Source organism: Pyrgilauda ruficollis, unplaced genomic scaffold, assembly GCF_017590135.1.
Source record: "Pyrgilauda ruficollis isolate IOZ18807 unplaced genomic scaffold, ASM1759013v1 scaffold156, whole genome shotgun sequence".
Lineage (NCBI taxonomy): Eukaryota > Metazoa > Chordata > Aves > Passeriformes > Passeridae > Pyrgilauda > Pyrgilauda ruficollis.
Genome location: NW_024514321.1, coordinates 625,921 through 650,251, shown reverse-complemented (window position 1 = coordinate 650,251; position 24,331 = coordinate 625,921). Strand labels below are relative to the sequence as shown.

The 24,331-nt window shown below is 41.9% G+C and overlaps 1 protein-coding gene across 2 annotated transcripts in view; it reads left to right on the top strand.

The window, feature by feature from the left end:
• Positions 1–1,088: 1,088 nt before the first annotated feature.
• Positions 1,089–24,331, top strand: part of NAV2 (neuron navigator 2) — a 203,466-nt gene continuing 180,223 nt past the window's right edge. For both annotated transcript variants that reach the window (XM_041461855.1, XM_041461854.1), the window contains exon 1: positions 1,089–2,164. In XM_041461855.1, the coding sequence (XP_041317789.1) occupies positions 1,907–2,164 (258 nt within the window). In that variant the 5' untranslated portion in view covers positions 1,089–1,906. The remainder of the gene's footprint in view (positions 2,165–24,331) is intronic.

Here is a 24,331-nt window from a genome sequence, read left to right as displayed (position 1 = left end):
CCTACTGTGGCACAACTTGAGGCCTCAGGTTTCCTCTCCTCCTGTCACTTGTGGATTGGGAACAGAGCCCGACTCCCACCTGACTACAATCTCCTCCCAGGGAGTTGTAGGGAGCCAGAGGGTCCCTCCTGAGCATCCTTTTCTCCAGGCTGAGCCCTCCCAGCTCCCTCAGCCGCTTTTCATCAGACTTGTGCTCCATTCCCAGCTTCATTCCCTTCTCTGGACTCACTCCAGCCCCTCAATGTCTTTCTTGTGTGAGGGATAAGTCAAAGCCTTAACTGGGCACTGTGGCTTTGTATGTCCTGGTGCTGAGCCCCCCATGCCCCCCCCCCGCCCAGTCTGAAAGGCATCACTTGGTGCCTTGATTGGCACCGGGATAATCAGTCTCCCACTGTCCGGGATGGTGCCAGGTGTGCGCAGGAAGGGGAATGTGTGCAGCTCTGAAATGTGTCAGGATGAACAGGAACACGGCATCCGGGGCTTTTAACCGATCCTGGCATCCACCGAGCAGCGTGAGGAGGAACCTGTGACACTGAAAGCGTCCCCAAAGCCAAGAGTTGCTATAATAGGGCCGGATTACTCACTGCACTTATTCAAATTCTTGCTGATGCTGGCAGCGGGAGGTTTCCCCGAACAGCCACGAACAATAAATCACCTTTTTGATTTGAATTTTTTTTTTGTTGTTTTTTGAAATTTCAAAAAGAAACCCGGCTTGCTCCGTGCCGCGCCCCCGGAGCATCCGCCTAGCGCCCGGAGCGTCCATCCATCCCTGCAGACCCCTCCGCCCCGCAGCTCTCCCTGCCCGCCGTGGGGGCCGAGGCCGCTCCTCCCCCTGCGGAGAGAGGGTGCGATTTCTGGGTTATTTATTTATTTATTTACTTATTTTTTGTGTTCCTGCTCGGAGCGGGCAGGACCAATCCCGGCCCGCCCTGCCCGCTCGGTGCCGGCCAGCCGCCGCCTCCCGCCCGGCTGCTGCCGGCCCCCCCGGGATGCGCCGAGCGGGCAGGGCGGGAGCCCGCTCCACTGCGGGAGGGAGCATGAGCTGCCGGCTGCTTTCCCTTCCCTCTCGCTGCTGAATCGCTTTCATTTTTAATCTCTTTTCTTTTTTCCCATCCCCACCCCCCGCCCCTCCAGGTTTTTATGCTCAGCACTGGGGGAGCCGGGAAATTTTGTGGCCACTGACATATTTTGATTTAAAAATCGTTGTCAGTGGACGTTTCTCCTTCTGCTCCGGCATCGTTGTCCTATTCACAGCTATTTAGGCTTAAGAAGCTTGATTCTCGAAGGCTTGTATCCAAGGGCATCAGTCATTAACACACTGAGCTACATCTGCTTCTTGGCTAAGACTGAAGAAGGACATCTTAAGCTGGAAATCCTGCTCGGTCACTCTCTAGTGCATACGGAAAGGGAAGCATATGCAGCAGCAGGTTCTTTTTTTTTTCTTTTCTTTTTTTTTTCCCTAAGGCTGCCTCACTTTGGAGATGCAGTGACAAGATAATGGAGTGAAAGTCTTTCATTTCCAGGCAAGAAAATTGCAGGAGTCAGATAGAGAAAGGAAGGAGCAGGTTACATAGCAGAAATAGGAAAGAGGACAGTGGTAAAGAACTGAAAATAAAATTAGAAGAAACAGGTGGAAGGCTGGCATAAAGCTGGGTGATATTTTAGACTGAAAGTGGTGTGTTTGTTCTTCTCTTTTTTTTTTCTTTTTTTTCCTTTCTCTTTTTACATTTTTTTTAAAATTGGTTTTATTGTTGATTTTAAATTCTAAGCTGATTTTGGAGATCTCTGCAGTAACCAGGCTGCATTAGAACAGAACAGCTTCCCCAACGTGTCATTTTCTCTCTCCCTGCCTGCTGTCTCTGCTGTTGCTGCTGACAGAAACGTGTTAGGAAAGCAGAAAGAGAAAATGCCAGCCATCCTGGTAGCCTCCAAAATGAAATCGGGACTACCTAAACCCGTACACAGTGCTGCTCCAATCCTGCATGTCCCAACGGCCAGGACCATCCCACAGCCCTGTTACCTGAAGTTTGGGAGCAAGGTGGAGGTGACGAAGCCATTGTATTCCAGCCAGATTCCTCTCAAGTCTTCCAACGGACAAGAAAACGCAAGAGATGGCCTCCCAGCAAGGAAGAGCAGCTCGGTAGAAAATGGATTTGACACACAGGTTAGCAGGCACCAAATGCTGGGGGGTGTATGTGAGAATTTATTTCTGTGTTGAGAGTGTGCAGCAGGTTTTCTGGGCTAAATAGCATGGAATTGCAGGGAAGGGATGTGTGTGTGTGCCAACATCTGTCGCAGTGGTGGGATGTTTTATATTGCACACAGTGGCATGTGTAATTCTGTCAGCATAATGGAGCTGATGTGGGGTGCTGAGGGATGGGGCTGCGTGTGCTGCTTGCCTGTGCTGCTTTCTCCATCGCCTCTGCTTGAACTGGGAGAGGGGGGGCGGTTTAAAGGAGGGAGATGGTAGAGATGTTGTTTGTGGGGTGTGTTCTTTGTGTGCTTTCTGTAGGTGCTAAGTGTAAGGGCTGGCTCGTGTGCCTGGGCTGGGGGAGGATTGCTGGTTGTCACGAATGTGTTTTGTGTTTGGTCATGTACTGTACCAGAGCGCTAGTTGTGTGAACGTTCTGTGTTTGTAGCTGTGTGAGGAGTGAATGGGAAGCAGTGCTTGACGCTAGATTACAATATGCATGTCATGGTAGATGCAGCACATCATCAATAGACACATTTTAGGTTTCCCTCTAATCTGTGTCAGCCTTCTAATGTATTTTTATATGTGCTGCTTGCTGAATAGGGAGGAGAGATGCCCGTTGCTCAGCTGGTTTAACTTCCGTGGGCAGGGTGAGGTTGTCAGCGTGGCTGGGGCTGTCCCGTGCCCCAGTGAGCTTTGCAGCAGCGTGGGCACAGTGTGTGTGTAACTGTGCTACAGACGGAGCAGGGCAGATGGGCTGCTGCAGCAAGCACAATTGATTGCTGTGCTCCAGAGATGGCTGTACAGCCCTGGGATGTGTTTTGGCAACAGCCATATACGTTACACACTGCTTCTGCCAATACGTGAGCCCGGTGGAAGGTGATACCATTATGCTGAGAGAAGGAAATGATGACAGACACTCACCTGGTTTTTGCCTTCTTTGAGGAATAATGGATCATCCCTACCACCTAGATTCTGAAATCTGTAGCCTGGTAACCCTATTCCCTTCAGACAAATGTGCCTACTGATTGAGCACATTTGACCACGTGCCCTGATTTCAGGATATGCTGCACTTTCCTTGCTGGTAGACAGGGTGACGTACTGGGCTGCTCAGGCCAGACAGATATGACTGGAGCAGTTCCTGAAGGACTGAGAGCAGGAAAAGGAGACAGCTAACCATGGATGCAGGGTAGTGGCAGCAGACAGACCAACCTGTTCATCACTTCTTGCCTTTACAAGATAATCAAGTGCTCTCTCTCACTTGCACCTGAGTCTGTCCTTGTGATTATGAAACATCAGCAAAATCTCATTATCTGCTGCCCTTTCTCTCATACGTGCCATGGTTTCTGCATGGAAATCTACATTGCTGAAAAGGGTGGTTGCTATTCAGAAATACTTTCTCATCTTGTAACAGATTATGCTCACAGAGATCTGCCAGTGGAAGCTGTTTGCAACTCTAAGGGCAACTCTCTGGTGGTTTTAACCCTTGCAAGGATGTGGAACAAACCCCATTTTTGTAGCCTGATGATGACAGGGTCTTGATGCTAACTTGTTGTATTTGAACAGAGAAAGATTTTGGCTAAAGAAATGTCAGATAATTTTACATTTTTAATTTCTTCAGCAGCAAGAGAAATCTTAAGCTTTGCATTCTCAGTAACCTCCTCTGGCTGGCGGTCTGAGCAGATGACCAGCACCTTTTAAGGTGTGAACCAGTGAGGCTTTTTTCACTATGTATTATCTTGAATAAACACAGTCATTTTTTTGTTGTTCAGCAGTTTTGTTGATCCAGCTTTGATTTTTCTGCCTACAAAAGCATGCAGGGTTTTGCCATTCAGGGTGGTCATTTGCAATGGCAGTTTATATCCAGAGGGAGATTTTTCCAGATATGTTGTGTCAAGGGCCCTGGTCGTTCCTTTTCCTACTGTTCCTCCCTGCCAAGGGAGGAGGAACAGGATGGATGGACGGCTGCCAGCTGACAGGTCAGCAGCTGAAGCTTTTGTGTTTTGAAGGAACACCTTCAGCTACATTCAGGTACAAAAGTGCTTTCTGATAATAACCCTAGTAAGGTTTAGACTAGAACACTGCACCAGGTCTGAATAGCTTGAGAATCTGAGGGTGGTCACTTTGCTTCTCTGGGTGGCTTATCTGAAGCACCAGTGTGACCCTCACCATTTTACTGGGCAGGCACCTGGCATCACCTGTGAGGGATGGAAGTGATATTCTTACAGTAGAATTTATAGTTGAGATCCACAAATTGGACCATTGCCCTATGCAGAATTTTCAGCCCACAAGAAAGAACATCGTCCTCTGTGGGTGGAAGGAGAGAGATTGTGTAACTTGGACTAACTATCTTGGTTCTGGGAGTATTTCAGGGAGTTGTTCTTAATCCCATTGAAGTGGGTCCTTTTTGCACTACATAATACAAAATTTAGTGGCTTATTGGACTGTTTATTCTGGAGAAAAGGCTCTGTCTAGAGCATAGTCCAGAAGCCAGCATGTGAGGATACCATGTTCCTGTGCTGGGTTAGCATGTTAGAAGCCACTTACATACCACTGCAAAGCTTCATGAGCTTTTTTGGTGCCAGGTGGTACCTGATTTCTAGAACCTGATTCTTCAGAGAACATGGGCACTGCAGGTGGTATTCATTAAAACACCAATTAAAAAAAAAATGAACATGCTGAAATTCAAGATGTTCCACTCACAAATGTGCTATCAGTGAAAATTTCTAAATGTTTTGCTAATTTTGTTCCTCTTGATATGGTTTTACGTGTGTTAGCTGGGTTTTATATAACTGGAAGTTTTGTGCCTTAAGGCTTTATAAGGGCAGTGTGTTTTTTTAAATGCTGTGCAATTTATAAAAAGCATACTTCAGAGTATTTCAGAGGCACTTTCCAAAGAAAGGTCTGAGAGTTTTAGCATCAAGCCCATTCTAAATGCTAGTTGGAAATCTTAGGTTGATGAATCATGGCAGTATCATTCCTATTTTACTGTTACTGATACACACATTCTGTTTTTCCATATTAAATCCCCTGTGTTGTGCACAACGGTATCTGACTGTTGTACTGGTACTTATTTTGTCTAATTTGAAAACACCGCCAATAAATTGTACTACCCATATTTAGAGAGAATTGTTTTGGAAATATTTAACTTTGTTACCAGAGAAACTTCTGTCAAGTAGATAGCAAGATTCTCATCTCTCATCTACAGAATGGTATTTCTCAGTGATTCTGAGAAAGTTGGATGCATTTGGCTACTAAATTTGCATTAGTTATTTAAGAAAGAAATCTTTGCCAGTTAGGAGTCTGTGGTTGTGGTGTAATTGTTCATGCAGATGTAAGAAGGAAGATGCCATTGCAGGCAGTCTGCTGCTGTGCCATTGTGGATGTCACTGAAGGAGATCACGGATTTAATTACCGTGTTTATTGCTGCTATGCTGCATTCTCCAACTTCTTAATTTTCTTTCTCCAGAGAACCTAAAAAATGACCACTGCTTGTACCTTCAGTAACAGAAGCAGCACTAAAGACACCAGGACCTTGCTAAATGGTTGGTCCCACCCTTCCACTAAAACACTTCCAAGTTAAGAGACATCTCTTTAACCTGGGTTTAAAGTATGTGTGTTCGGCAATTACCTGTAGTCGTGCTTACTGTGGCTGGGAGGGGAGGGGTTAGGAATTGGTATTTCTTTGCAAACTTCTTTGCAGTATCCATCTGCTGAAAACCAGACAGTTGCCCTCTTCTGGTGGACATGGCAAGCAGGTGCTCACAGGTGCTTTCACTTTTCTCCTTCCCTACACTAGGCAAAGCCTAGGATTTCTACAACTCTCGCAACTCCTTGTGCTGTCTACAGAGCTCTTTTTAGTTTCCCTAGACCCCTTTTTTTAAATAATTCAGTTTAAAACTGGTTAGATATTGTCTGAAATCAAGCTACCTTGCTCAGCTAGATTTTTCTTCATATTGCTTTCCCAGTTTGTGAAGTTCTTATTGAGTTGGGCAGCCTGGATCTGCGGTGGTCTAGTTCTGGTGTGTTCTAGATGTCCCTATTTTCTAGTCTTACACTAGATTTTTTACTTAGTGATTCTTTCCTAATTTGTCAAGATCATCTACACCTGGGGTGTGCCCCAAAAGCATTTGCCGTATCTGTTGAGGTTAAAAACATCTCTTTTTTTGCCTCATTGCCCATTCTGTAGTCCAAGTAATGACAAGGGTGTGGAAGCTCCATTACAACTCCCTGATACACATGTAGTGGACAGCCATTCCCAGGTTGGTGGCACATTCCAGGGAGTCCAGTCAGCTGTGCACTGCTCTCAAACTGACTAACTTAACAGGTTCCTCCAGTATTTTTACACACTTCAAATTTAGGCTCACATCAGATGTTTGATGAGCCACATGTGACCCATGATCTGTGGGCTCTCAGTTTCTCTTCTCTGCCTCACTCCCCTTGTGCCCATGCCATTAGCAATGCAAATGAAGCCACCTAGTTCAGGTATTAGTAATTATTTTTCTGTAATTTAATTGACTTTAACTGGAGCTGTTTAAACCTTCATATCACTGTCTTGCCAATGTGAAGCTTCATAGAGAGCAAGATTAATGGAGCATATTGCAGAGAAATGATGCCTTCCCTTCTCACGTGCATTAGCCATTTTTGTGTGTGATACTGGGTTTCACAGTTCTCAAACCAAACCAGCTTGCAGCAGGGACAGGGATCAAGCAAATCTTTATCTGGACCCAATTTAAAGTCAGATGGACATCAGCTGGTTTCAGTGCCATTGCATGAGCTGCCTCAGTGGTGTGAAATTTGGTCTCGCTATGACTGCTGAGCTAATTATAAATGAAATTGTGAAAAATATGGTCAATCATACCGATAACTTTCACATAAAAGATTGCTTTTTGCAGTTGGAAGAAACCAAATGGAGTCACGTTTAGGATATGACCAAAGGATAAATTTTACTGAAGTTGGGAGAAGCTAAGAAAAACTATAGATTCAGGCTATCAAAATACATAAGCACAAAACAAATTTGAAATTGGTGCTAATGAGCTTGTTGATATGATTATAGTTATGTACCTAAGTACATTCCTACAAAAAAGCCTGTGCTGGATCTTTATGATGGGTGGTTCTTTTTTTTGGTGTTTTTGTTTTGGTTTTTTTTGGTTTTTTTTACACACTGTAAGCAATTTGAGGCTACTAAGTAGCCAAATTCTTCTGCTATTTATGATTGTCTTGGGTTTGGTATATTTCTAGATACATACTGAAAAATATTTAATTGCTGGGGGAGCGAGGGGTGTGGTGGGGGAATTGCTCTAGATTAATTGTTCTCAGATAGAAAACAAGAAAACAATTCCAAAGTTGTTTTATTGTGATTATTAACATAGATTTTTCAGTGATTTGTGTTTACATATAAAGAGCTACCTTTTCTTGCATTTGAACAACAGGTTTAACATTGCACTATAAGTTCAGGAGGTTCTTTAATCTTTGGGTTTTTATTTAGAATATGCAAAGGGTTACTTTGCATAAAGTAACTTTGTTCAAAGTTCCATTTGGTTTTTTATCATATTGGAAAATGTTTTTTTCCCCCTCGTACTTGTGACAGTCTATCTATCTATCTGGCTTGAAAATTTGAATATGCTTAACCTGAAGCACCTTAGAGGTAGAGACACTGTTCTTATTTTTTGGAGAACATTTGTTAAGCGGATGGCTAAGGCACAAAGAAATGTAGCCAAGGTCACAAAGTCTGCAGCTCTGTAGAAAATTACTAGCTAGTCCCTTGATACTAGATTATCTTTCTCCTTTGCTGCTACTTGTTAACAACTCAAAATGCTCATGCATATGGTGTCCATGTGTTCTCCTTCTGTCCTTGAAACTGTTAGTCTACTCCATTAAGTTGAATTCTTAAGTGAACACTCTCACTTTTTTTGTCCCTGCTTTAGCAAGTGATTTTTATCACCTTCTGCTGTGACACTTGATGCACAGTGATGCCAAGCAGAAAGAGGTACAAGCATATTAATGGAGGAGAACAACAGATACTGCTTTTGAAATCTGCTGGTGCTGAACCTGAGCTTTAGTTCTCAAAAAGAAAAAAAAAAAACCTGATTATAAAGAAGTCTGATAAACAAATAATTAACCAAACTACAACAACAAAAAAAACCCCACAACCAAAAAAGCCAAGACCAGCACCACTTGTGCTCTTTTTGCCTGTCCAGAGGGTATCAGAAAAGAAAGCCTTTATTTACTGAGATAGTGTGGATTAAGTTCTGGGTTTTGGAAATTAAGGATTGGTATTGGCTGGTTTTAATTTGCTTTTAGGTGTCCTTTGAGAAACATTTTTTACTCTGTAATTTCACTTTCCAGATTTTCTCACTACTAGATTTAAATCTCTGAACAATTTGTAGAGTATTTTAATGCTTCTAGCCTACAAGTTCCCTCTTCTTACCAAAGTGGAAGAAATTAAGGAGGTTCTTAAATCAATAATGATTTTGCTTGAACTTTCCAAGTTTGCAACAGGATAAATATTGTAAGTGCTGTTTAAGAAGATACATATGTGAATTAAGCAATAGCTGAGCCTTTAATGAAAAGGTGTGTGTTCTGCTCTTGACCTTTTTTCCCTTTTTTTTTTTTTTGGCGTCTTGAAGCTTTGGAGCTAAATCTTCTACTTTTTATTTTGGTATAAATCAAGAGATGTGCTCAAAATTTTAACCCATTAATCTATTTTTTTCCTTGCAGCAAACTGTAGATTCTCATTCTCCTGAGAAATTCACCTGGCTAAAAATGCCCTGCTTTAACATTATTTTTAGAAACATCTATATTTGAAGCATATAAATGGTTAGATATTATGTGTATTATTAGACATGAACTGTTGGTACATTTTGTAACAGGAAGCTGCTGGTTTTCCATTCACCAAGAACTGGAATTCAGTCAAACACTTGGCACTTAGTTGTATGTCTCTAATTTTATCTGTAAATTGTTTTTTCTGAAATAGTTTGTGGAAACAGTCTCAGTTTCTTCAGGTTTTCAAAGGCATGGAAATAACTGCTAAAACTTTAAACAAATAAACCACCTATTAAAATAAATGAGAAAACAGGTCACTTCTTATTTTAAAACAGGCTGAGATCTGAAGTTTTATTCTGATTCCACCTTTTTTTTTGCCTGTTGGAAGTATTTTTAGTTGTGTTATCCTTGGATTATTTTTCATTTTAATTTTGGGTTATTTCAGAATTGGAAGTAATGTGTGGGAAATAATGCTTGAAAGGGAAAAATATCCAATTTCTGTATTTAAAAATGCACTTTTACCAGGACTTTTTCCCCTGTGCCTGTTGAGTTTTGGACTGTCATATCATCATATTTTGACAGTGTCTTGTTTACTTGCATTTTTTAACTTGTGTTCATCCTTTGTCTTGGATGTTTCCTTAAGTCCTTTCCCTTGCATGGATTTTTTTTTGTCTCTACAGTAGTGGTTATAAGTTGCCAGTTTCACAGGGGGAAGGAGTCTCCCTAAGTGTCTTTATTTTACCTGTCCTGTCACTAATCTTGGTCCATTTCTTGTCTTTTCCTTTGTGTAATGACAGCCATGGTATAATCCAAAAGTGCCTTGGCTTTCCTGTGAAGGCTGTGAAGCGTTCTTGGAGAAACCTGGAGATGTTTGTCTCACTTGCTGAAGAATGTGAGCTAGTTATGCGTATCCAGGCTTTCTCATGAAGTAAATAATCCATAAATAAATAGAAACCCTAAACCAGCCCTTGACAGGCTGACTTGCTCTCGGGCAGCAGCAGTAGCTCTTCTTGGTGCTGGGGTCTTCTTGGCTTGATTACATTTTCTCAAAACAAATGGAATGACCCAACTTCCCTGATCATTTGCACGTTCTCCCTCATCTCCCAAATAACATTACAGGGGCTGACAAGGCCTTTTAGCCAAAGGAACTAGATTTCTCAGAGCTGTTCAGGAAGAACATCTTCTGTAGCAGCTGTCTGAGGACACCCATGCTTTGCTCTTGGGAGAAGTGGGAGAGGTGTGTGAGAGGCTGGAATTGTAATTTTATGTAATTTTTCATCTCGTGGAGTGACATTCTCAGTCGTGAAGGCTGTTGTAGTAATTACTTTTTGTTTCACACAATGAGGGGATCTTTCCTGATAGGATTCCTTATCTTCTGGAAATGCTGACCAAAAATTATTGTATTGTCTTTTTCTGCCATCTATTAGTTCTATATTACTTGCCTATTGGTAGAGAAAAATGAATACCCTGGTGGTATTTCATGTTGCTGATCTAGTTTGTGTGATATTTTATGGTGAATATGGATGCTAAGACTTTGTTATACTTTCATATCTTGAAACAAATATTTAGAAGCAGTTTCCTTTTTCTTTAGCCATCTCCACTTGAGCTGTGTCCACTGTTGGAAAACACAGGTAGTTTCAGTACTGGCATTTTGATCCACAGTGATCAATATGCAACTTTGATTGCAACTGGTGGAGACAAAAATTAATGGATCGGGCTGGTAAGACAAATTTGATTAGGTTTTAAATTATTCTCCATTTGCCAGAGACATATGGATATTTAAGTCTTGAAAATTAATCAAAAACTGACACGTGTTGTGTCAAGATCAAATGTGCATTGACCATTTGATGCAATAGCTTAGAAATTGAGCTTTTCTTGCTCAATAACCAGAGGTCAGTCTGCTTCTCAGGACAGCCACATGTATTCCAGACTTGTCTGAGGCTTAACTGGGATGGATTATTTTGGGAAGGAGTATTTTTGGCATCATTGCATCTTACTCCTCTGGGATGGGATCTGGAGCACACAGGGGTCTGGTCCTTCACGGTAATGTGCCAGATGGGCACTGCCAAAAAAAGCTGGCAAAAAGGAGCTATGTCCTCTAGTGTGGAGATGGAAAGGGGAGGCAGCAGCCTGTTCATCCCCATGGAGCATCTCCAGGGGAATTGTAACGAATTTGCTTTATTTCACTGAATCAAGCCTTTCTGCTTTTCAAGAGGAAGAGCGGTGGTTGCCTAGGATCCAAGCAGTTTCCAAGCAGTCATATAGCAATTTCCCACACTGCAGCAATGTAGATTTTCCTTTTCTGCCTGTAAGATGCCTTTTGGCTTTCCCCTAGTAGGGTTTGGACCATGTGGACTGATGGGTGGTGCAACCACCAAGATATTGTATGGTGTGATGGGATGTCATGCCTGTGGGTCACCACCACTGGTGGGTTGGTTTATCAGGTTGGATAGCAAGGCAGTTTACCTTATTTTTAACACAAAAATGAATTCCACCTTCCCCTTGTTGAGCAGGTAAACAAGGAACCTGAAATAACAGTTTTTTAAAAGTCTGTGGAGTTCCTAGGCTTCTTAATAGCAGATCCTTCACTAGGCTTCTTAATATCAGATCTTTCACTCTCCTTTCACCGTTTCAGCTTTGTGCTGAAACTTAATCTCTTGGCCACAGCAGTGTGAACTAAGGAAGATTTAGCCCTCTTTATTGCCTCTTGAGTGCTCTCAGATTCAGCAGAAGAGGGGTTTGTGTTGGATAAACACAGATTTTCATGTCTTTCCTTCACAGTCTGAGAAACGTCCACTGGTGTTGGACATGATGGAGGGGACTGATGCCACCCTCGGCTGCTGTGTCAGCATTTCTGAGCCAATGACCTGTCAGATCTACTCAGTGTTTATTGTACAGCATTAGGCAAAGAGAAATTTGAAATTTCAGTGTTCTACTGGCAAATAGTTGAATTTTAAATATTTTTTTCAGTGGTTCTCAGTAGTGTATATAAATGAATTTTCAACAAATAAAAGCCCCAGGCTTTCCGTGCACATGGACATGTTTTGGTCATGCAGACAATACCTGTGGTGGAAGGAGGCTCTTGCAAACCATCTTGTGAATAGCTGCAGCATTACTCAGAGCCACTGCCTGCCCTGCCTCCTCCTCTCATCCCTGACAGCAGCTGAAATGGCAGGGCTTGCTTTGGCCCGAACTTTGCATCATTTACAGCAATGCTGCTAAATGCTGGGCTGAAATGGATGGGAGCTCAGCTAATTTGCATGATGTAAAATGCCAGCTCGGTTTAATGGAGAGCAGCTGGTATATACTTAACTCCTTCAGGAGAAAACTTAATACCAGCAGATCGCATTATCCAGGGCTATGCTATACGCATTTATTTATTTCTTTATCTATCCCTTCTCCTCGCTGCCTCCTAGAACCTTTGTAAAGATCGTTTGTGCATGGCTGGCAAAGGGCTCTGCTCGCTGCTGATATTTCTGTGTCTCTCAGAGTTCACAAAGCAATTGGTCCCACCATGTGACAACTACTTCTTGCAACTCCTGAGCATCCACTTACACACTGACCTTAGCAGGCAGGACTCTAAATTAAGATGTGTCATGGTGAAGGGTGGTGAGATTAGTTGGAAGAAGGACAGGTGTAGAGGCCTGGATTATGTGGATTACTGCATACTCAATTCCTTAGGGTTAAATTTCAAGGTTGAAATTGGCTAATTCCACAGTTATGGAATTAGCATATGCTTTGCTGTTCCTCTGGGTGCTGTGCCGGCAGCCAGAGTCAACTTGTGAGGGAAGGAGGACTTGGAGGATCAGAGAATTCCTTTGCTCCCCTGAAATAATTAGCACAACCTCAGTGAGAGGATGGAGGGAGCATAATCTTTTAATACCAACCTTTCTCAAAATTGACCTTGTCACAGGCAGATTCAGCCTCTCACAGAGAGACAGATGTGTGGTAGAGTCAATTTTACTGCATCAGAAATGCTGGTAATCTCATCCTCTGCCAAAGTTCTCTTTGCCCGTCCCTGTGTGATCAGCCTCTTATCCAAAGACTCTGAACGTGCCTTTGGATGAGCTGTGGGATATTGATGGATTTCACAGAATCAAGGCTTCCTCAAGGCACTTACAATGGAACGTTCTCTTCCTCTGGAAATTCTTTATTCTGTCAAGCTCGAGCTGAGTTTTCTCTTGAAACAACAGTTTCAAATGGTCACTTTTGAAGACCTTGATCAGTGCAAGCCATTGTGCTGGAGATAAAACGTGGGTTAGGTTCTTTTGACACGGGTAAGTTCTTAAGGACTGCATTTCAAATTTGAGCGTTTCTATTACCCTTTGTAAACCTTTGAGGTAGACAATGCTATGTAGTTACTTGGTTGATATCAGTGCTGTTTGGTGGATGGGACAGGAAAGTCATGGGGTGCAGGAGAAAGGACAAGTCTTCCCTAATGAAAACTGATTATTGTCTTTTTTTGTTGTGAAAGGGAAACCTCTAAGAAGATGACCTCCCATAATCTTCTTCCATGAATGCAGGAAAGATAAATTGTCTTTGGTGATGTAGTATTTAATTCTTTCATCTTCTGTGTAAGATCATTAGCATGCCTGCATGCTGAGGAAGATTATAACCCTGCATTATATAGGCAAATTATTTATGTTGTAGAGTGTGTATGTCACAAATAGGTTGAAGATCTGAATGTTTTTGATATGTAATATGCAAATAAATTCAGCCGTCTGAGAAAAAGCCTTTACTCTTGCAAGCTGAAAATACAGTCAAGCAATATGTATCCATCTTGGAAACAGACAGAAACCATTTTGTGAGACAGTTTAGAAGGTCCCTTTCTAGCTGAGGTAGAGCAGTGTGGTTTAATAATTGGCTGTCAGGCACCAGGTCAAAACTTGGAACAAAAGAGGCTATTTGTGTTTATCAAGTCTGACTCCAGGTTTCGGAAACAGGAGCAAATTAGCCAGCTTGTCATTTATGCTGTGTGAGAGAGCTGTCTGTGAGTTGTAAATCCTCACCAACCATGTCACTTGAGTGTCTCAAGTCTTATTTTCTTTTTATAGCTAAGGGATAAGTTTAGTTATTTTAATGGTTTTCCGTTGGTCAATACAAACTTTTCAGGGATCCAAGCTTGACCTCTAGTTCTTAATATTTTTCATTCCTTGCTATTTTCCACCACAGATATTTTTATTTTGCTGTTTTTAGGCTTTTCCAACTGGTCAGAAGGTTAGGAAAGGCAGTTCCAGCAGACTGGACATGCTGTGAAAACGCTTGAAGAAATGATAAGACTAGTTTCTATTGCACCCTCATTTTGAGCCGCCTTTCTGCCAGGAGGAGTTTCAGTCCTAAAGGGCAGGGAGGATGCAGGGTGAGTCTGTGAGCCACAGGCCATCAGCATCATTGTCACCTCCTTGCTGCCTGCTGCAGTTTATCACCAGCAGCTCCCTTATCTCACAGGTGTTCTGCCCATTATAATTCCAAGCAGCTCAGGTAAAGTGATACCTGGAGCCATGGATTACCTTTAACAGCTAACTGTGGGACTTGTAAACCTTCATGCATGTGTGATCTGTTATTTTCTTATTGATCTTTCTTCTTAAGGTAATACTTGAATCAAAGGAAGAGATGCTTGGTTTGAAGTCCTTTTCAGTAATGATTTGTGGATTTTAATAAAATTTGTGAAAATAGAAGTAACATTGTTAGAAGGTTCTCAGCTATAAACAGATATCATTACTTTTGGCTGTGCCTTCTGAAAACAGCAGTTCATCCTTTATTGCTGAAAATAATTTGAAGAGAAGATAAGAATCTAAGAGCTGCTAGCACTATTTCAAATTATAATGAGTTTGTGGGCTGTGGGTTTCCATCTGCACTCCACTTCTATGCCATCTGCCCACGAGGAAAAAATCATCATCAGAAAATAAGAGGATGTCCTGCATTTAGGCAACCACAGAACCACCAGTTACACATGAAACCTCGTGAGATTTGTAATGGAACCTGAGCCTGTGATAATACTGCTCTGAAAAGGAAGAGTGTAAAAAAAGGCCGTTGAGATTTTGTAGGATGAAAAAAGGAGATTTTAAACCTAATGAAATGCATGATTGACCAGTTAGTAGAAGTGAGGAATCTGCAGAGTGTTGATTTGTAGTATGTTAAACAGCTGAGAACTATCTGTGAAGGCTGAGATTATGCTAATTTATGCAGTCCACATTGCTACTGCTGTTTAAAAATAGCTTCTTTTCCAGAGATCTAGAGCTAACTGCAGGTTGGCTTTGCATTTAATTCTGCAAATTTGAACACAGAACAACGCCTGACTTATGTGGTCTTTTTATCACAGAATCGCAGAATAGTTAAGGTTGGAAGGAACCTCTGAAGATCATGTAGTCCAACTCTTCTGCCAAGGCAGAGAGCAGATTACACCTGAACGTGTCCAGGTGGATTTTGAATACTTCCAGAGAACACTCCGTGGACCTCCCTGGGCAGCCTGTTCCACAGAATAAAAGAATGTGCCAAGTTGGAATGGATCCAAAAGGATCATCAAGTCTAATTCCCAACCCTGCACAGGACGCCCCAAGAATCACGTGCCCGAGAATGTTTTCCAAACACTTCTTGAGCTGTGCCAGGCTTGGCGCTCTGACCACTTCCCTGGGGAGCCTGTTCCAGTGCCCAGCCACCCTCTGGGTGAAGAGCCTTTTCTGACATATAACCTAAACATCCCCTGACACAACTTCAGGCCATTCCCTTGGGTCCTGTGACAGGCCAGCCTAAACCTGACACAACTTCAGGCCATTCCCTTAGGTCCTGTCACCTGTGACAGAGCAGAGATCAATGCCTGTCCCTCCTCTTCCCCTCACAGGGAAGCTGTAGACTGTGCACTGCTCTCCAGTGTCTCATTCCCCAGTCTCTGTACATCCAGGCCTGCCCCATCCCAAGCGCAGAATCCGGCACTTCCCCTTGGTGAGCTCCACGTGGTTGGTGATTGCCCAGTCCTCTCATCTGTCCAGATCTCTCTGCAGGGCCTCCCTGCAGGCTCCTTCCAGTTTTGTATCATTGCAAACTTGGTTAGTATTCCTTTGAGTCCTGCATCCAAGTCATTAGTGAAGATGTTGAAGAGCACAGGGCCTAAGATGGGGCCCTGCAGAACCCCGTTAGTGAAAGTCTGATGCCACCCCATTCATTGTAACCCACGAGCCAGTTGCTTATCCATCACGTGATGCTTTTGTCCAGAAGGTCGCTCTAAGAGGCACTATTGAAAGCTTTACTGAAATCCCAAAAGATTACATCAGCTGCCTTCCCTTGATGAACCGGGTCGGTTACCCTGTCATAAAAGGAGGTCAGGTTTGATGAGCATGACTCTCCCTCAGGAAGCTCTTGCCATGCTCTCTGGAGTGGGGCAGTGCTTGCTGCTGTTCCCCTCTTTGTGGGGCTCTGGCTGGTTCCACCACATTGCATTGCTTCCACTCAAGAGGCTGAAAGGGAACTGTTGCCCCTTTGGCTCAGGAATGGCACAGAAGTATCAGTAGGATGCTGTGAACAGCTGCAGTGTTAGGCCTGAGGCTGAATGCCCAAAAGAATTAAATAAAAGTGTGTTTTGGGTTTTTGGTATCTGGTTTTGTTTTGCAGAGCTCAGCACCTGTTGCTCAGATGTGTGGTGCCTTGGAGTACCTTGGAGGGCTGTTTGGCTCATCTCCTGCCACTCTGCGTGTCATTGTTTTGGGTGCTCATGGGATGCAAGGAACGAAAAGGTGGGGAGGAGGAACGTCCATGTACTAGTTGAGATTAAAACCAATTTTCAGGTTGTCGTTTGAACCACATTTCCAATGAGTGTGGGTGAAAATGAGAAATAAGAAATGTATTGCAGCTGGAGGCAGTGGGTAATTTAATATTCTGATTTAGTGTTTTAAATTCTGAAGGAGCTAGAATGAATTTTGCAGTTCAAGCCATAATTTAGCTTTATGAATAGACATACAGACAATACTGGAACTGAAATTAAAGATCAAAGCAATTTGGGACAAAAAGTCCTAGTGTGTAACTTGCATTTGAGCAGGTGTTCCTCTGATAAGAAGATGCTGTGGGTTTTGACTACCAGAATATAAATCCATCCTAAGCATGAGCTCAGTTTTGGAAGTCTACAGTGATGGGTGGAAGCCAAGAGAATGTAATTCCCCTTCCTCTTTTTTTTTTTTTCCTACCACCTTCAGTCACATTTCCTTTCCCAGTGCAGGGATGAGACTTTTGATTAAAAAGCTCTTTTTAACAGAAATTCATAGTAGAGAACAGTGGTTACAATGCAAATTATTGCAGGCTCTCCTTTAGGGTCATATAAAATCGTTTTTGACTTAGGTCAGTGGGTGAATCCTTGCAAGCCAGAAGTATGGCTGTTAGGGAGGGAATGCTTATCTCTGGGACTAGAGCTGGAAGTTCCTGGTGGTCTGAGGTAATTGAGCACTTAGAACTGTAAGTCTGAAAAGCAGGTGTAGATCAGTTACTCGTTTTTGCTTATCTTATTGTAATTCCAGAAAGGATACTGGTGAAGTCAGATCAGAGATGTAACTTTATATATGAATTTACCTGGGATTATTCTTTTTCTAGAGCTCCATTTAAAAAACCTCCACAGATCTGCTTACTAGACTGTTGAGAAGTTTAAAAACTGTAGTCCTGGAATACTGGATGAAGCCAGATTGCTATTTGATTTACAGCTTCATCATTCAGTGTGATTGATGTTTGCAACTTGTGTTTACAATGGCAATTAATTTCCATGCACCAAGCCACCTCTGCCTCTTGCTTGAACTTAAGATGACTGGTAAAGCAAGACTATACAGTCCTAACTCACTTATACAAATAACTTGCTGAAATCTGAAAAATATAAACCACTTTTTGGATCTAACTTTCTGTTCAAATCCAGGCCTGGTGTACTTCTGTCATTTCCAGGTTATTAAAAAGTGTTTTTCTTTCTCCAGCTTTTCCATATATCATGTGGTTTGGGGCATATATGCGGTGTTTGGATAGGGAATGAGTGGGGTCTTGCATGCTGTTCCCTCTTTGAGCCAAAATACATGGGAGGGGTGTCAGTTTTCAGAAATCAAGTGAATGTGATGCGTGTCTGAATGAGGCAGCTACGCCTTTAGCACAAGAACAGCAGAATTTGCTAGATTGGAAATGTCAGTCATGGGTTCCTGGGAGCTGCTTAGGTTGGACCCAGTCATTGGACTAGTTCACGAAGCAGGAGTAGGTGTCCTTTTCATTATAGATGCTTAGTATGACTCTGAGTTTAGTTATAAAAAGCTCGGGGTAGGTCTGAGTGAAAGGGAAAAGGAGAATAAAGCGGTTGGTGCCGCTGGTGTGCTGTGGGATGGGTTAGCTGGGCTGCTATTGCCACCTGGTGGTGCTGGACAGAACCAAAGCACACCTAATTTTCCTTTGCTTTCCCGGATGAGTTGCATGGGATTAAGTATCCACTGGGTATGGATTAGATTTATTATGGATATGCTTTTATTATAGATAATTCTTTCAAAGTCGGAAAAAAGACCCGCAGTATTTAATGATTGTCATTTATTTCGGGAATATATGATGTTGTAAAAAAATACGTAATGGAGCCTTTCTTTGGGGATCATTGTATTCTGAATTGCCAGTACTTGTGTGACTGGAAACTCATGCAATAAGTATGACTGATTAATCCAGAATCTGCCTTTTCTGGTACAAAAATGGAACAGGAGGCAAAGTGGTCGCCAGTGATGACCTCCCAGCCTCGGAGTGTCTTCATCAGGGACACGCTGTGACCTGGTAATGAACATCTAATGAACATCTCTGATTTGCTGCAGCAGGGTCCAGTCACTGCATTACCAGGGCAAATTTGATTACCATAAGTGATTAGTCTCTTATCTTGCTGAAGTTAGTGGATCATTATCAAATGATGACTTTTTGCACATAATGTGACTTAATTGTCCTTTCATTACAGAGAGTTTTATTGCAATCCTCTTAGCAGGGGAATACAGAATAAGTTGTAATTTCCAAGAAAAAAAGGAGATCACTGTTCAGCCCCTCCTGTTCAGTGACAAAGCCACATTCTGTAGCTTAATCTGTAGATTCTCTGTCTCTAGAAAGCATAGGCATTTCAGAGCTTTATAGTGTTTTTCAGAGGAGGACTGGCATAGGTTATTTGCTGTGAATCTTGCAGGCAGCACTTTGGAGCTAAGATCAGCTTTGTCACCTATGGAAATTTGATCTGACCTGTGGTAGGGGTCTGACCTAAAAGTCTTTTTCCCTCTGTTGTAGCTGCCATGAACTGTGCCACAAAACTCTCTATATTGGGGGTGGGGAAAGATGTAAATCCATTAAAGTCACAAGCATTTGATTGGAATTATGGCTGAAAAAATCTCCATTGTGTTGTCAGGTCTGGAAGTTTTCTGTGGAAGTGTTCAAGGCCAGGCTGGATGGGGCTTTAAGCAACCTGGCCTAGTGGAAGTTGTCACTGCCCATGGCAGAGGTGTTGCAACCCAATGGTCTTTAAGGTCTCTTCCAACCCAAATCATGATCCTTCATAATGAAAGAAAAGTAATTTTAATTGAGGAAAAAATATTTCTGAAGCAGCTCCACTGTCCTTATGGCTATCATCTTTGGATTTCCAGTTAATACGGTAGTGTGAGCCAATTTAACAGGACCTGAAATACAACTAAATGGTGTCTGTGTGCAAAGTCCCCTTCCCCCATGAATATCAAGTGCTAATTTCACTTGGCTTTTTCAAACCATACTCACATTGTATTTTTGGCGGCAGGAGAACCATTCTGACTGCAGAGTGGAGTTGTTTTGTGACTTGCTGTTCTGTATTAAGGCTTATTAGATTTCTAGGCTTATTAGCAGTAATCATAATTTTGCCTAGAAGCAGTTAAACCAGCAGGAAGCAGAATAATTTTTGTCAGTCACTTGTTAACAATTTCAGTTCTTAATATTCCTTGAAATGAAAGCCAGACCTTATTTCTCGTGTGTGATGGTTTGTTTGTTTTTTCTTTCTTTCTGGTTCATATGTTCATATACTGGTTCATATGCTTAATCCTCACAGTATTTGGAAAATGAATTGGATCACGGTGGCACAAATGCTGCTTACAGTGATCCCTGGTTGTAATGTGCAGTGAAAAGTGATGAAAGGAAATAGATTGAATTTGAGGTGTATTTTTGGGTTTTTTTTTTTGCAAAGACTTTGTAATTGAACATTTCTAGTCTTTTCTGTGGTTCTGCCAGCACACCAGAAGGTCTTTAAAGATCATTGTTCTTCCCAGTCCTCTGGTGGACACCTCCTTGATCTCCTTCATCCCTGGAAGCAGCAGGTAAAAGGTGGTGACACGAAGGTGGCTGCTGGAGCTGGTTCAGGAGGGGTTTTAGGTGTGCTTTACTGCCCAGGTGAGTGTGACGCTTCTCAGGTAGGCAGTAAGTGGAGTGCAGACACCCCTGCACAAGTAAGAGTCACCCTGGTGCTGTTGGGCTGTGCTCAGAGGATGCTGCAAGGTGAGGGGTTTAGCTGAGCTGGCTCTTAGTGACAGGTAAACGTGGACTGAAATGAACATATTCAAGGACACATTTGTTGCGCTTGCCCTTTAGATTGAAACTCACTTAACATAAGGGAACAATATCTGACGGAATGTTTTGGGTGGAGACAAAGCCTGCCATCCCCAGCTCAGGCAGTCTGACCTGCCCTGTTCAATTCAGCCAGAGGTCCCTCACTTTTTATTGTTCAGGAATGCTCTGTGTCTGTCACAGAAGGACAATGCATTCCCAAACCATATGAACAGGACACACAATTTTTGGAAGCCATCCTCAGGCAGATGTCTCTTTTTACCTCGGTCTCTTCCCTCCTCTTCTCTGTCCCATTCTTGGGACTTGGATGAACCAAACCTCAAAGTTTCCAAGGCACAGATCAGTGCAATGCTGCTTCTTTTGGGCCAAGTGCTTGCAGAATAAACCAAGCAGCATTAATAATATTTATCTGCAGAGGAAAACTAATAATAGCTTGTTCTCAGGTTTATTTATTTATTTTTCCTACTCACCCTAGTGAAGTGCTGTAACAGTAGCAGCAGATTCTTTCAGATTCTTTTTTTTTTTTTTCTTGGTCTGTGATTTGAACTCTGTGTAACTAGACTAGAGGTTGGAAACCAATCTTGTTTTCAGAGGCTCCTTGCCTCTGAAAATAACATTGTGCTCACAGCTACCACATTTTAGGACATTCAGAGCATAGTTTGACACAACTTTAAAATCTCTAAATAGCTTAAAAGCAGTATTAGAATAGCTTCTTTGGGGCATGGCCTGACACCAGTGAAGGAATATTTAATAAAAATGAGAAATATTTAATTTATTGTAATCAGACAGGTCTGATTCTTTTATATCTTGCACCTTATGTAATTGCTTATAATACCAGTTGAATATTAAAGTGAAATGCTAAATTACATGGTCAAACTAAAAGGCAAAGAAGAGTCAGATCCCATAAATCTTAATTGGATTTTTATTTTTATTTTCTTTAGTTATCATACTAATGTACATTGAGAACAGGCCAGCAATAATTTTTAGTACTGACATATAAGCTAGATGCACAAGTGATAGGAAATGGTGCACGTAGGGGGAAAAATTGCCTGGTATTCTAATATGACTTTATAACTGAAAACCTGTTAACAGTTTAAGTGAATCCCAGTCAAAATGCTGGTGGGATGCTCTTAGACAGGCATCTCAAATTGAGGCTGATAACTGAGTTATCTTAGGAAATGCTAATTATTTTGTTCAAGTCAGACTGGGCTGTAGGTCATAGTCTAGATCAGGCCAATCTGGGGAGCAGATTAAAGTAACATGCACTTCTTTGCCCCATCATGGAAATGTAATCCAATTCTTAGAGTGATTTGAATAGTAATAAAACTCTTTTTGACATTTATGGGGTGCAGATGTGCTCTGTTCATTAGTGCAATATAAGGTGAACTCAGCAAAATGCTTCTGGTTGTTTACATTGGGGCGTGCTGTAGCTTCGTTTTACTTATTCATATTTTTTATTTGTCTCATCTTTTGAGATGCAGAAGAATAACAGTGCCAGTAAGCCATGGGAGTAATCCTTGTGATAATATGTGGGAAAATAATATTAAAATAAAAACCTATATTCATAGCTCTGTGTTATTTTACTAATCCATCAAAAACAGAAACCAAGGTTTTGTTAGCAAAATTTTTGTTTATTTTCAAGCAAGTGATAATGCCTTTAGAATACCAGAAGCATTAATTGGATATCAACTCCAGGGACTAGAAAAGCTTTTCTTAGATAAAACTTGTTTTCAGAACTCCTATCTTAGGCAGCTCATAATTTCTCTACCCTTTAGTGGAAGCTCTCTCTTTTAAAGTAGCACGAATATGTTGAGATTTGGCTGCCTGTATCCAGCATTATGAATAAGAACTTGCATTTATATGCAGCCTAGAACAATCTTTCAAGATAAATATCACATCTTCATTTATTTTTTTTGTTATTACTATTTCTGTTTCTGTCCTCAATTTCAGAGTACAGGGAAAAGTAGATAAAAGGTAGCTAAGTAATATCTTTCGTTGACTTTTAGACTGCTGCAAACTCTTTTGAGCTTGAATGGATCTCAGTTTTTTCCCTCTAGGTTGATGATGTGGCAGGATGAAAACTGAAAGAAATGTTGAAAGCAAGTGGAAAGGATAATATTTGAAATAATAACCAAAAAAAAAAAAAGGAGGCAAATTGTAGGAAAAATTGTTTTCCAGTCAATGGACTAATGGACTTAATAGATGATATATATTAATTTATTTTTTAAATGATCTTGTAGAGTAGGGAGAAACATGAAGTAAGTTAGTTCTTGTCACTTCTGCTATTATCAAACAGTAGTAGAGCAAGAAAAGTTCCAGCTGCCCACAAGTGCAGTGAGCCAAGGGGAGGCTGGCAGAGGAGGTGAGGGGAGAGCAGCTGGAAGGGAGGTACAAAGGAGCAGAAGGAGCCAAGACAATTGTAGACCTTTTTGCTCTAAAAGGCTGATCTTTTAACATGTTGGAATACTATGGAGGGGTGAACCACAATGTGCTCCACTACACTTTGAAACTCTGTTATTGAACATCTTGTGTGCACGTTTCTACCCCGCTTTTATCTTCAGAGTTTGAGATATTATCAAAGGAGACATGCATTGTACTCTGTCATTAAGGCTCTAATTATTTAATTCCTTGTATCTTTGTTTTGTAATGTCAAATTAGTGCTGCTCTGGCTGCAGCCTGTCATTTCTCCATGACATGCACAATGAGTGTTATTCTGTGAAAAATTGAAGAATTGGTGCATTCAAGTCAGACTCTGAGTATGTAGAGGACGAAGAATTACTTTTTGCTATGTATGATCATACCAAGTAATTGAGCTTTTCACAAGTGTCCCCTGTATTAAAAACAGCAACAAAAAACCTCAAAAGACAACAAACAAGTGTTTCTCAGTTTCTCACTATAGTTTAATGTCTCAGCTCAAGTAGAAGGTTCACTGAGGGTACAGCACTCTTATGGGAACTAAAAATAAATTTTGGTTGGGCTGCTGAATGAAATGTGAATTTATTGAGGAGAGAGAGGAGAGTCTTGTTGGGCATCCAGCTTGGGTACTTGGGCATCCCTAGCAGGGATTTTCCTCTGTTTCCACATGCCCATTAATTTATAATGTGCGGCTTTTCAAAACCAACTGTTGCTGTGCAGCAGCTGGCAATGTGCCTTGCTCTAGTTACAAGCCTGCACTAAGAGCTATTCTTCATCATGTTACTTGCCATTTGGGTAAGAGATGAGATCTACCCCAGCTCTGCTGTCCCCAGTAGTGTTGGTCTCTCACCAGCTCTTCCACAGTAAGAAGCACTTATCATGAAAATACTAGACTGCATTTCATAACCTATGTTTATATCTCCAGGTTGCTGCCTTGAGGGAGCTGATTATGGCTGATGATGAAGGGGGAATGGTGCATTCCTGAAGTCACCTGTGCCTTCAGTGGGGCACACAGAAGGTGGTTCTGTGGGGCTGGCAGCAGCTCCCTCCCATCTCTGGATTGAGCAGGAACAGCAAGGGGAGCTGTGCAGGGCTGCCTATGGTGAAATCATTTGCCTCTGACTCAGAGCCATGCCATGAGCAAAGCATGGAAGCTTTCAAAGCTGGTGCTCTAATAAACAACCTAAATCTAGTGGCATGGCCCTTATTAATCCATTAGCATTGTTCCATGCCATTGTCAACAAACTCAAAACCAGCCAGGGCATTGTATTTACTTGTTTAGAAATTAAGATGCAGGTTCAGAAGGCAGTGCTGGAAACCTAAGTGTGAGGAGAACAGCAGCATCCAGAAACCTTCTGTGGACACTGGAAATATGTCTTTGAAATCAAATTAGTTGGGAAGACC